Source organism: Calypte anna, chromosome Z (genome assembly GCF_003957555.1).
Source record: "Calypte anna isolate BGI_N300 chromosome Z, bCalAnn1_v1.p, whole genome shotgun sequence".
NCBI lineage: Eukaryota > Metazoa > Chordata > Aves > Apodiformes > Trochilidae > Calypte > Calypte anna.
In genome coordinates this window covers 26,389,880-26,404,408 of record NC_044274.1, presented here as the reverse complement: position 1 = coordinate 26,404,408, position 14,529 = coordinate 26,389,880, and the positions used below count along the sequence as shown (strand labels likewise).

Below are 14,529 nucleotides of genomic sequence, written 5' to 3'. Positions count from 1 at the left end.
CTGTGCACATTTTGGAGCATACTGCATTTAAAGTTAGATAAGCCCAGATAGTAGCTGTTAGAAATTGCCTTTTAATTAATTAGGGTGTTGACTGCTTTTTGAAGTGGCATGTTTTTCAGAGTTCTTGGGAGGAAGGGGAAACCACCTCATTCTTACATTACATGTAGCAAGCATAATGTATGTGAACGGGAGGTGGACAGAGAGGGCTGACAAAAGCAGGAACTTTTTAGTCAGGGAATGAACTATCTCTGTGTCTGTGCTCTTGATGTTTCAAAACTATTTAATAGATACACCGTCACCCTAAAAAAATTGCCCCAGGCCCAGAAATGTTCTTAGAAGAGCAGGATAATTTCTCCTTGGGTGACCTCATGGGTCATAGCCCCACTAGTGAACAGTTTGGCTTTTCACCTCTAGGTACCTTAAGTACTTCAGATAACTGAAGAAGTTTCAGTGTATGTACATTAAATAGAAATTTTTCTGCTAGAAGTTAAATTTCCATGAAGCAAGATGAGGTAGATTATGCCTGTAGATTATGTAATAGGTTATGTACTACTGAAGAACGTGGCAGAACTGCACAGAAATTGCATAGAAATTGCATTTAATATATCTTACTCATAAAGTTTTACTTTGTGAGGAGACTGTTTTTAAACGCCTGATTTTCATGTTGATCTCGTGATTCCTGTCAGTGACAGGGATACCAGATTAATTTTCATGTAGTTGTATGTAGTAAATTGAGGGAAACTGAAATGTGTGTACCATCTTGTAAGATCAGTTGAATTTATTTTGATTAAATATCAGATGCATCTATATCAGGTTATACAAATTTTGCTTGCTGTAAAGTCATTATTCCTGCATTGCTTGTCCGTGAGATTTAGACGGATTGCTATAGCTGAGATATCCTTCTGTTGATGGCAGAAATTATTTGTCTCTGAACACAAAGCTTAATTGAGCTGTGCGTGCTGTGGTCTCCAGTAAATGCACAGCTCACGTGACAGTGCAAAGAAGACAGTCGTTTGCTCCAATTCTGTTACATTTCTGATAGTGATGTGAGCACAGCTGGTGGAAAATGATGTTTCTGTGTCTCACAGCAAATCCTTTGTCTTGCAGGGCTATAATCCTCAGAGGACATGCTTCACTTTCATCTTACAGTTTTTTCGAAGACATTCAGTCTCGGCTGTTAATTTTTGAGGCTGAGCATTATGAAATACAAAGTGCTGTTCCATGGCTTTGTGGGGATGCAGCATTGATGCATTTACAGTCTAGAAAGCTTTGAATGGTGAAGCATATTTCATTTCTGTGTGTGACTTAATAAACTCTTATATTGACAGAGAACACCTCAGAGTAAGCATGATGCAGGTTCGCATGATGCAGAGAGGCAGAGTGAAGGTCAAGGAGCAGCAGAAAGCAACGTGGCAGCTAGCAGTGCTGGTCAGGTAAATTGATTATTTTGTTTGTTGATACTATAACTAAAATCCTACGATGTACAATGCCTATAGATTTACCTTTCACTGTTTTTATGCCTATTAATTTCTAAAAGAAAGATTTTTTTTTTTTCTGTCCATGTGTACATGAGAAATTTGTTGTTTTTATTGGAAGGAAACGTTTTGATAAGGTGAAGTATAAATATTCGATAATGCGGGAAGCATTTTTCTTTTGTTTAAATGATGAATGACCCTAATGCTGTGAGAGAGATAATCACAGTGACTACAGGAAGTATAGATGAACTGTAATACCAGATGTGTGATTTAGTATGGGAAACTGTTCGTATTTTCACTTTAGAGATTATCATTGAAATATCAACTATTTTTTAAAATTAGTAGAACCAAATGGCAGCTTTGTCATTAATGTTTTCTTTGATACTGTTTTACATAAACCTTTGAAACAGTAGTACCAATGAGGTAATCTCCTGGAAGTAGGCTGAAGAGTTATGAAAATACTTCTAAATAACCTTTTATTGCCAGTCCTTCTGTGAATGGAATGTTTTGAGAAGTATGTTAAATTCTTATATTTTAAAACAAATATATATGAAAATCTGTGATGTTTCTCTTTGGTTAAAAATACTTTATTTACCATGTGCCAATGAACATTCCATTCCTGATTTCCTAATGTAGCTGAGAGATTTCCACTAGTAATTTGAGTTCTTAAGAATTCACACTACAGATTTAATAGTTGAATTCACACACAAAATATTCTTGCTACTCCAGGGTATTGGAGTTATTTAAATACTTTTTCAAGTGTCTTACACAAGATTTATCAGAAAGAGTTATGATTTACCTAGAATATTTCACTTGATTAAACATTAAGCACAGCCCATAATTTTGCTTTTGAAACATATTTGGTCACCATTTGGAATTAAGTTCTGTCAGCCATATCTGAGCAATTGCTTGAGGCTTGACTAATTCTTATGACAGCTTTATTGTTTGGGAAGAAAATAATTCAATGGTGCTTTGGGGCTGAAAGCATAATGTATTTAAATAATTGATGCATTTGTGGCTGTATTGTCCATCTTCAGTTATGAATCAGGAACTTTTCTGGAAAATGTAATTTGCAGGGAAGGAAAGAGGAAGGAATTGCCATCTCTTGGCAGACTTTTGGAAGTGGGAGATTCATTCATACTTCATTTGAGGTCTGATGTGGAGGATTTGTGCAATTATGAAATTTACCTCATAAAAATATATTGAACGTGCATATTTCTCTCTCCTGGCAGTGAACAGAGCAAGGGAGCTGAATCTGTGTAAAACAGACATCTGGGGATTATTTACTTTCTGTGCAAGTCCAGACAGAGGGGGTTTAATGGATTGGGCATAACATTTTACTTCTGATAAACCAGCACAATCTACTTTAAGCAATCACTATTCACTGTAGTGAAAAAAACAAGAAACAAAAAAGGTTTTAACCAAGTCATTTGGTTCTAATTGATTTTGTAATCATATAACCTGTGTTAGTGGAAGCAAGATTCTTCACGATTCACTTAAGTCTTTTTCTGCAGCATCTTTCAGCTGTCTTCTCTTTTTCACTATGATCACTATGCTGCTGCTGAACTTAAACTTTTTCATACCTTTGTTCGTTCATAAAGGAATTCAGTGAGATTATCCATTTTGTTACAAAAATGTACCACAAGAGAGGAAAAAATGACCTAATTGACAGAGTAAGTAGGAAGTGTAGTAAAGCAGTGAAAGAAAATAAGGAGAACACAAGATGAAGTAGACAGAAGAAGAAGATTTTAATAGAGGCTTCTACATAACAAGAGTCTGCCATTTCCCATTTTCTCAGATGAATGGCTACACACCTTACACTTGTTCTTCAACATCAGTATTTAGGAGCCAGTAGGAAATACAGATACACTTCATTGTGGTATCCTCAAAGTAACCAGGTCACATAAAGGCTCTTAAGGAAATAGGTATCTGAATCAAGGTTGATACAGTTACTGAGAAATGATAGGAAAAATGCACTATTTTTGACTACACTGTGGTGAATTTTAATAGATAGTGCTCCAAACTTAATGGGTTTTTTACCTTCTTGGTTAAAATGATGATGTTGAACTTAATAGTGGAGAATTCTGGCATGTGCAATAAGTTGAACTTTAATCCTCTGAATGTAATTTGAGATCAATATGGCATGAAGGGATTGCTTAGTGTAGACATCTGGGAATTCTTTCCTGTATTCATAGCACTCCAGATTATTTAAGTGAGTAATACAATTTTGTTCTAAGCTTTTAAGATTTTCAGTTCTTCCTATGGTCAACAACTAGGGCTTGTTTACCTAGGAAAAATATATTCAAATACATTCTGTGAATTTAAATCATTCTCATTATACTCTTTTAGCATAATGCTTGAACATGTATGAAATACACAGTATTCAAATGGGGGAGTGAGATGAATAGAGTAATGTGTGTTGAATGTCCCAGTACAACTATATTTTTTTCTCTGCCCAGATAGACACTACATGAAGTTTTTCCTACCTTCTATCTGTAGTCACGTTCCGCCTCAAATTTAAGATATTGAACTGTATGAACTGCAAATACTCAGAGGAGAATTTTCTTCTTTATGGTGCACCTAGAAAAAAAAATCTAAAATTATTTTAAAGTGGCTTTCATACTATGTTCTTCAGTGTATTTTTATTTTTTTAAAAAAGTTATACTCATTATTGAGTATTGAGATTATTGAGAGTATTATTGAGATTTAAAATGTTGGATTGTAAAATAAGATAATTTCATGGTCAGGATTTTAGTTGAAAAATTAAATAGATCCATCTGCTCATAGTTTGCTTCTGGTATGGAGAAGTTCATGTAGGGTTAACCCTTGTCCAAATTAATAATACTTTTTTTACTTGTCAGTTCTTGCATACCTAGTTGTGCTCTGAATAAGTACAGATTTGTTCTTGTGCACTACATAGTCTGACATAAAAGTTGAGACATTTTTTCCCTCTCCATAAAAATTATAATTCAGTTGGTTGCAAAGTCCACTTCTCCTCCTCCTTGGTGAAAGTAGGTGAAATTATAAAATAATTCCTTTGAAAATTCAACTCTGTTGGGACTTACTTCCAGGAAAAGCAGTTAGTAAAACCCATTTTGTGTTAAGCCACAAGAGGACCTAACTCAACAAATATAAGTTGACAGTTCATTGCTGTCAGTATGATTTCATAATCCAACTGCTGAATTAGGCAATAGGGTTTTTTCAGTCAGACTTGCTTTTTTACACTGAATTGTTGTTTACATTTTTAGGGTTCTGCTGCTCGAATGGACCATGAGACAGCTGGTGTTATGAGCTCTAGTAATAATTACTCTGTTCCTCGCAGACTGACAAGTCATCTGGGTACCAAGGTAACCGAAGATTACAAACCACAGGTCGCTAATGCTACATTTTTACTAATACAATAACCTCATTGTTTCTACCAGTATTACTAATATTAGCTGAACAGTCTGTCCGCACGTAATTTTATAGAGTTGAAGTTTTAGAATATTTTTTCAACTTGTAAGATACATGTACAATAATAATTTTGTGTTACTTGATGATAATCAGTTAAAGAGTTGTTACAGCAAGGAAAAAAATAGTTAGAAGTTACTAGAATATTTTAAAAGCTTGTGATGCTGATTTATAATCCATAGTGAAAATTAAACCTTTCATGAGCAGTTCTTGGAGTACTTTTCCCGAGTCCAAATCCACAAAAGAGGTGCAATTGCAAAGAAATCAAATAGGGAGGGGAGGGGAATCATGTAAACCCTTCACAGTGATAAATGTCTGTTCACTAAAGACTGTGCTTGAAGTGTATCTGTGAGATAAAAAGGGAGGGGATGAAAAGGGCAAATCTGTAACAGAAAAGTAAGCTCTTGAACAACAGGGGTTTATACTACCTCTGAAATCATCAGCAGTATAGAAACTATTGGTCTTGTGCTGCCATAGTCTTCTGGGAAGCAAGGCCTATTAGCTTGATACAGTATTCATTACTTTGGGTGTTAAAACAGTGTTATATAGTTGTAATTTTGGTCCTGCACTGTATGCCAAGTGGAGGTAACATGAGCATGCTAGTTTTCACTGCACATTGTCAGATTCCTAAAATCTGTAAACAGTAGTAGGGATAGGGACAAAGGTTGGACTGAATGTGATATGGAGTAGGAAAAGCTTAGTATTAATACCTAAGAAGAATGGAAAGCAGTGAAGATTTTAAAGAGGGGAGTGCATTTACAGATGCAGACAGATGTGTCTGTGGGCAGTGTGTGCAGACAGAGAGACAAGTATTTTTTGTAGTTTTTCTTATGCTATATTTACCACACCTTGGAGGCTTCTTCAGCTTTATTCTCTTACAAGAACTTTGGCTTTCAAATCCAAGTAACACAGGATTAAAGCTGCCATTTGAAATCCTCATCAAGAGGCATGCATAAATCAGATTAAATTCACTCTACTTTAAGAATCCAAGTAGTTTGTTTTAATACTGTGTTTGATTTTTCCCAGACCAAGAAGACAGGATCTCCAAACTGGGATGCTAGGCTGTCATAAAATTGGCTCCACGACTATTTCAGTGGATTTTGCATGTTACCGTACTTTTAAAGAGATTCTAAGATTTTTATTGCTTTAGTAATCCTGTAGTATTTTGAAAAGTACATATTCATGAACTTGCTGCTCAGTCTACCCACTGCTATTCATTTTCTTTCATAATTTGGTACTTGTGTTCATCTTCAGACATGTTTGAATTGCTTTTGAAGAAACTAACTAAAATCATTCATTGGTTTGTTGAACAGTGAAAATACCTAATTATTAGCAGAAAACTTCGTCTTACAAGTCTCATTTCTTCCCTAATTGTTACATTCTAAAACAATACATATGCTGCTACTTCACAATTGCCATTGACAGTTTCTTTTATTGTGGTTTGATTTTGAATGTTCCTGTTTATCTTGGGTTTAGGAGTTTGGAGCTTCTAGATAGTATCTTAAGTCATCCTGTCATTCGACTGAAAGCTCTAGAAGAACTAAATTTATTTCTTGATCTAGAGCTATACTTGAAGAAAACAGAATGGGAAAGATAAACCAAATACTGTGTTCATGATTATATTACATGGCAGCCAAGGGAAACCCACAAATTGCTCTTTTTAGTGAAAAAATTGTTTACTCCAAGTATGTAGTGCTGAGTTTTCGTGACTTAATTTGACAAATGCCTATTATTTTATATGTACTAAAGGAGCATTTTTTATTTTTTTGCTTTACTGGTTTTTCGCCTGCAAACTTGAAAAAGTGTTAATTTAACTCTTCAGTTTTGCATTTGCTGTAAATAATCTGGTCCATGTGCAAGTCAATATTAACAAGAATAGCTGAAATAGTTTTAAAGAAAAACTTTAAAATACGGGAATGTCAGCTTCTCTTAGGATAATGCAAACTAAAAATACATACTATAATCATTCCTACTCTTTGCCTAGAGTAGTTGTATTTAATACAACATAACAAATAGTTTTTCACTGAAGAACATCTCTTAATATGAAAGTGTGATTCATACAGAACAGTAAAAGTCAGACTTTAAAATATATTTCAGATTTCTCAAAGTGAAACACTTTCATTATATTCATTTCATCTTTGTGTATAATGGAAATTTAGAAGGGTTTGATTTTGGTCTTTTTGGTGGATGGATACAGTTATGTGCAGCTGTCACCCACTTCCTCCAGCCATTTAACAACTAAGTAAAGTCTATTAAGATTTTGAAGGCTGAAGTATAAATAGTACTTAATTGTTTCTAAGCAGCACGTATTTTGTGCCATTAGCTTTCTTTGATCGTTTGTGCCATTCTAATTTCATTTTAATTTAGTTTAATGTGTATTTTTTAAATGTAACTGTATTTTTAAAATCATTTGACCTGCAGGTGGAAATGGTGTATTCATTGTTATCAATGCTTGGTACTCATGATAAAGATGACATGTCAAGAACATTGCTAGCAATGTCTAGCTCCCAAGACAGCTGCATAGCCATGCGTCAGTCTGGGTGTCTTCCTCTCCTCATCCAGCTTTTACATGGCAACGATAAGGACTCTGTCTTGTTAGGAAACTCTCGTGGTAGTAAAGAGGCCCGTGCCAGAGCCAGTGCAGCACTGCATAACATCATTCACTCCCAGCCTGATGATAAGCGAGGCAGGCGGGAAATCCGTGTGCTTCACCTCTTGGAGCAGATCCGTGCTTACTGTGAAACGTGTTGGGAATGGCAGGAAGCACATGAACAAGGCATGGACCAAGACAAAAACCCAAGTAAGTTCTGCAGGTTGTATAAAAACGTTTCAGTGGTATCTCGAAAACGGTGAATTTACAGAAAGTTGAGTTTATGGACTTGTTGAATGTCTGAGTTTTCTTTGCATATGTGTGTGTGTGTGTGTGTGTGTGTGTGTGTGTTTGTGTGATTATGCTGGGGTTTTTAAGCTGAGATAGCATTGGGAAATAGTACCTATTACAGATATGATGCCATATTTATAAATTTGTTGTTGTTTAAATTGTAGACCTTGGTGTGCATTCCAGATAATAATTCTAGTGTTTTATACTTAAAATCTCTAAGTTAACTATGTACTTGTTCTGTTTTAAATTTTCGTGGATAAAAAAATATATCTACACAAACAATGGCAAATAGCTTTTCATGCAGACATAGTCAGGAGATAGCACATTCCATCGAGGGGATGGACAGAGAGGACAAAATAAATAATATCTACTTACTCCGTTTAATATGAACTGTTATTTTTTAAAGTTTTATGTAAGAAATATTTCATATTAAAATACAAAAGGGGTTACAGCGTAAGTGAATAGCAGTTTTGTCAAGGAACAGAAAAAAATTTAACCCTCTGAATTGCTTAGCTGCTCATCTATATTGAAGGCATTTTGTAAATATAGGCTGTAGGTGTCTATGACAGATGTACTACTAAAATCAGTGGGCTTCTGGTGTTTAACTCAAGAGCCATATAGCAGTACTGGAGCTCTGAACAAGATGTACCAATACCATTTGTGCCTTAGCTAGAATCTACCTCACAGAAATAGGAACTCTAAAGCTTACAAGTTTATTAGGACATACAGAGGACTATAAAGCTTATAAGGACATAACACCCATAAAAACAGCTTCACGGTAGGTGGCATATTATTTCATGCCACCAGTGTATTTAACCTTATTGGTTTGTTTCACTAAGATTGTTAATTTTTTTTAGTAATGAGATAATTATTTTTTTCAGACTTCGTATTTCTTAATGTGTACATTCAGGATTCTCTCTAATTTCTTTCTCAGGATCAAATACATTTCTAGAACATGGATTTGTTACTAGCACTCCTAAGTACTTGTCTATTCCCAGATTACTGAGGCGGTACAAACCCTAAACAAAACAACAATTTGCGTATTTTATGATTAGGTTTGCTTTGGAAAATTTATGGTCTAGACAGAGTCACCTAGGAAATACTGACTGTTTCCTTTTTCTGGATCAGTGCCTGCTGCAGTGGATCATCAGATCTGTCCTGCAGTGTGTGTTTTGATGAAGCTTTCATTTGATGAAGAACACAGGCACGCAATGAATGAGCTTGGTAAGACTAATAAAGTGTATTTTTTCCTTTGAGACGCTTGCTGTAAATGTTGGGACTTCTTTTGCACTTCACTGCTAATGTGGCTTTTTGTACTACAGGTTATACAGACCATCAGTTCATTTGTGTCAGTTGTTCTTTCAGTGATGTATGCACTTTGACCATTTCCGTGTGGATAAATTATTATATCAGTTACTCTTTTTTTCTGGCATGAATTGTGTATTTTTGGAAGAGTAGTATTATAATGGAAATATGTGCAGTTTTAGAAGTATTGGACTTGCAACAGAAACTGCTTTCCAGGGTGGTATTTTTTTGTTGTTGTTTTTCTGTTGGTATTTTTTTATCCTGAGTTGGTTCCAGATTAATAGCTTGAATTTTTTTATTCCATGCGCAGTAAATTACATGCATACAAGTTTCCTTACTTTGCCAGTTCTCATTATCAATGAAAATATTCTATGTATTTTTCTCATAAAGTAGCATTCAGTGATAATAATTCAGTAATTTTCAGATTTACTGGATAGCTTTTTATGTAACTAGCTGAGGTTCTTCAGTGAGACAGGATTTTGGCTGTGTGGAATTAAAAGATGTGTGCTTCTTTCTCATAATTCCTCCAGTTCCCATTTTCTCCTGAAATCTCAATGTTATGCTGTCAGAGCTTTCAGCTACTATTAAGCAAGCATTCAAGACCAAGAGTCAGTATTTTAAAATATATTTACCTTTCTGAGCCTCTTGTTTCCCAGATGTCTGGGATTTGTTCTGTACATATAAATTCAAGTTGCTCCTTTGTATATATTTCTTATAACATTAAAGATACTTACTTTCTTGGGTTTTGTTTGTTTCTTTGGTTTTAAAAGGAGGTTTGCAGGCCATTGCCGAACTTCTGCAAGTGGACTGTGAAATGTATGGACTTACAAATGATCATTATAGTGTTACCTTAAGGAGGTATGCTGGAATGGCTCTGACAAACTTGACTTTCGGAGATGTGGCAAACAAGGTGGGTGTAGAATATTAAACATATAGTAATTCCAGTTTATACCTATGTTTGAATTGTAGCTCTCAAGACAGGTGATCAAAATTTCCAGGACAGGATATGTCTTAATCCTCAAGACAGTTCAGAATACCTCTGTCATTTCATACTTCTGACAGAGAACACCACAGACTGCATGTGGTATCATTCAACTTACTGTCAGCTCTCTTATAAATAAATTATATCATTTAATTTGTCTCTGAAAGTAAGAATTTTATATATTGGCATATTTTTTTAATGAGCATCAGGTTGGTAAAGCCTATAATGATTATGGAGCAATGACTGTGGATAGTGACTGAACTTTCTGAGGATGTTGTATTGAAACTGCTAATGGACCTAAATTTTGGAAGTTGTCAGTTGTTTAACTATGGTATTACTGTCTGATGAAATTCTGCAAACTTCTTCAGGCTGAAGCTAGCTTTTAAATTTTGGAGCATATCTGGCTCAAAATGGGGGCTACTTCAGATTATTATAAAAAAATTAGGTTCCTGAATTTCTAACAAGGACCTTGCTTTCAAAAGATGAAAAATTTCAATTGTTTGTCTCTGCATAGTTTGTCAAGCCATGGATCTTAAAATTGCTCCACACTGAAAGAAGACATCTTTCTATGATAGAGGAAGGCATCTCAGGAGTGTCAGGCTTCATATAACTATTTTTTTGTTCCAAATTTTAGACAAGAGTAGAAGCATAAATCCTCACTGCAAATGAACTGCTTCACAAAATGTTGCCTCTTTGTCAGTGGCTGATACAGGGCTCCAGTTACTGGTTCTTTAGCATTAATTAAACTACTCAGAGATGTAAATATATGTGCTGTCCAGCTGAAGAGTAGTACAGTTCTAACATATGCTTTATTTTTGGATAGTTTGTAATTGTGCTTTGTCAATTTTCAACACAAGCCTTACAGTTTTTCAGCTGATGTTGGCAATATTCAGCAAGTGTTCTCTAAACGTCAGATTTTTGGTCTTCAAATGTTATATTTGTGTCAGGCTTAATTATTAATACTGTTTTTCAATGCATGTTTATTTGAAATCAAGTTAAAATCATGACACTCAGTAGACAGTATGTAACAACACACTGCTAGCTTGTAAGTGATTTTATCTGGTACAGAGTAAAGAAAGCTTCTGAGGTAGCAGAAGTGTAGATCAAGTCCTAGACCTGTTAAAAAAAATTGGAGCACAATTTTAGCATTTAATGTATTGTCCATAGTTAAAAACTGATAGTGACACTTAACGTAGTAGTAGTAGTAGTGGTAAACCAAATATTTGTTGTTGCCAACATATTTACTAAGCTTTTATTGAACTTCACATAATAAATATCTTAAAAAACATTATGCAGAAGCAAGCCACCTAGCCTGTGTTTAACACTATTCACTTTCATTTTTCTTCGAATTCCTAACAGGCTACATTATGTTCTATGAAGGGCTGCATGAGAGCTCTTGTAGCCCAACTGAAATCTGAAAGTGAAGACCTACAGCAGGTAACATCCTTTTGGGGTTAAATACTTCTTTAGCTCAAATCCCATGAATTGCATTGCATTTTATTAAAATACTGTATTTCTGCTCTCCTTTCCTAACATTTACCTTTCCTACTTGACATTTGCCTTCTACTAATTTGGCCTTGCCACCAGTTATTTTTATGCTTGAATTCTGTCATCTTTGTGAAGTTTGTAGCATATTGTCCACAGACAGCTTTTTCTGTTTCTAATTAGACTGTCTCTGAAATATGCTTCACTCATCCCAGCCTGATTTTCTTTTTTTATATATAAATTTTTTATTACATATATGAAACTCACTCTTACGATCTGATTTGGTCATGAAAGTCCAGTTTTAATGGTAAGTTGGAGTGATCTTAGATTCTCTGGTTTAACATTGATGGTGCTAATTGACAGATTACCTGGTGGAATAGTATAGTATTGTGGCTCCTCCTACAGATGCAGCAAGTAGGTGTGGAAATCGCGTAAGAGGAAGCTGTATTTTCAAAAGAGAATCTGTATTTAACTTCAAAAGTCATACATAACTATTGTCAATACCAGCACCTCTCAAAGAAGCTTTCTGAGTATGAAGAGAGTGTTCAGTTTGTCAATGAGTGTCTCTTCCTATGGCTCATGCTGGTTTCAACACAGGTTGAAATTAAAGTCTCTAGGAAGTGCACAGGATGATCTTGAGAGCAAAACTGCTCTTCATAGGTATGGAATTTGTTTGAAGTTTGATAATATTTTAATTAATATATTATAACCAAACTGGAACAGCTTTTGGAAAGGAAAATCCAATTTTTTTTGCTGTTTGAGTAAACTATGAGATAAAAGAAAGTATGACTTTATCTCTTAAACCGTTGTTCACAGAAGTAAATTCTCCAGTAGAGGAGGACCTAGATTTTTACAACTGAGAGAGTAATTGGAATTACAACAGAGATTCTTGGGTAAACACTCTGATTTGGTCTAATGCAGATATTAAGTATACTTAGTGTTCTTGAACTCACAGGCACATGGGCCCTCTGACTGATGTGACTCCAGCCACTGGCATGTAGACCTTCATAACATGCACACACACAGAGCAAGAAGTTCCTCACTCAATAAAAGTTAGGAATGGGATTAATAGTAATTTGGGACAGACTGTGCTCATCAGGCAGTGGGCATGGCCATACAGGTGTATCATCCAGCCAGTTGCTCAGATGCACCTGCCTGCTCAGATGCCTTTCTGTCACCACAGCCCTGTATCCCACCATATCTCATGCTTTTGCCTTCATTAGTATTCTGCATTCCCAGAAGGCTTTTCCCTTGGATCCCATAAAATGTTCCACATCCTTGGGCCAGGACTTCTGGGTTGACTTGCCTCAGTGCAGAAGGTGCAGAGAGAATCTCCCTTTGACTCCCCTGAAGGGGCATCACACCTGGGCTGGGGTGCTCTTCAGAGAGCCCTGAGAAGAGCCCACACAGGGTGAGCTCTCTTGTGGGTGTGACCAGGGGAGCATTCATCACATAATCTAACAAGCTTCTGTCCCTTCCTCCATGTCAGATTTGCTATTGTATATATTTCATGAGGGATATACATGCTTACTGCAGCCTGTAAATGGATATAATGATTGTCCCCACTACAATGACAGTCTGTCTCATTCTAGCTGCCAGCAAGGGTATAGGCTGAATAGCTCCTCAGCTTCTATAGGTAACTATTCTGATTGTAAAAGACAGAGTATATTTTTAAAATAATTTTTTTTCTTTTTTTTTTTAAGTATCCACATAGAAAAGCTAGTACCTTTGATCACATTTCGCACTGAAAAGTTAAAGCACTCTAGCAGGCAACACAAGAAAAAAGCAGATTTTGGCCAATTATATTTCAGTAGCGAACATGGCCACTGTTAAGTAACCCATAGCATTCGAGAATTCCAGGAGGAAAGTCTGTTAAACCTGCTAACGAAATAGCTGTATTGACATTCATTATTTTTCTTTCATGCTTTTCAGGTCATTGCAAGTGTGTTAAGGAACTTGTCCTGGCGGGCAGACGTAAACAGTAAAAAGACGCTAAGAGAAGTTGGAAGCGTAAAGGCATTGATGGAATGTGCTTTAGAAGTTAAGAAGGTATCCTGTATAACTGATTGAGATAAATTTTGGAGAGAATGCATTTAGTTTACACAAAACATAAATACTGTTGTCCTGTTTGATAAAAGCAATTGGTCAGATATTTGGGGTGGTTTGAGTAACTTGATTTGAAGAAAAAAATTGCTTTGAGTTAACATAGGAGCAGACCACCATGTAGCAGCGATATCTCTAAACTGCTTGTATTTCTGTACTTTTATTTATGAGGGTAAACACCTTTTGCTCTTCAGTTTTATGAGATGTGCTGCTGAAATACCTGTTCTCAAATAATTTTGCAATTTAATTAAACCTCTTTTGAGATAGCGAACTGCTATTTCTATCATTTTCTAGATATATTTACATATTTTTGGTATCTAAACAAGGTTATATTCCCTCTCAGAATCTCATGGCAGCTAGACTTGAAGCCATTTTTATCATATGGCAGCTAACAAATATTGTTGCACATATTTCTGAAAACTCTGGAGCAAGCAATACTAAATCCATAGCTGAAGAAAGGAAAGAAATGAACAAAAGTATTTATGTGTGCACTGCTGCCTGCAGTTGCTTCCCAGCCCAGGAAGCAGAAATTGGAACATACATAACTCCTTGAAACTAATTCACATATTTTTCAGAGCTTGTGATCAATAGTTGAAAACACCTCTAACTGTAATGTTGCTGTTTTTCTAGGAATCCACTCTAAAAAGTGTTCTGAGTGCCTTATGGAATTTGTCAGCACACTGTACTGAGAACAAAGCTGATATATGTGCAGTTGATGGTGCTCTTGCATTTCTAGTTGGCACACTGACATACCGGAGCCAAACAAACACTTTAGCCATCATAGAAAGTGGAGGAGGAATATTAAGGAATGTTTCTAGCTTAATAGCTACTAATGAGGACCATAGGTG

The 14,529-nt window shown here is 35.6% G+C and overlaps 1 protein-coding gene across 3 annotated transcripts in view; it reads left to right on the top strand.

The window, feature by feature from the left end:
* Positions 1–14,529, top strand: part of APC (APC regulator of WNT signaling pathway) — an 88,253-nt gene that overhangs the window by 60,689 nt on the left and 13,035 nt on the right. For all 3 annotated transcript variants that reach the window (XM_030466677.1, XM_030466678.1, XM_030466676.1), the window contains exons 8-15: positions 1,329–1,433; positions 4,724–4,822; positions 7,347–7,725; positions 8,935–9,030; positions 9,882–10,021; positions 11,453–11,530; positions 13,511–13,627; positions 14,312–14,526. In XM_030466677.1, the coding sequence (XP_030322537.1) occupies positions 1,329–1,433; positions 4,724–4,822; positions 7,347–7,725; positions 8,935–9,030; positions 9,882–10,021; positions 11,453–11,530; positions 13,511–13,627; positions 14,312–14,526 (1,229 nt within the window). The remainder of the gene's footprint in view (positions 1–1,328; positions 1,434–4,723; positions 4,823–7,346; positions 7,726–8,934; positions 9,031–9,881; positions 10,022–11,452; positions 11,531–13,510; positions 13,628–14,311; positions 14,527–14,529) is intronic.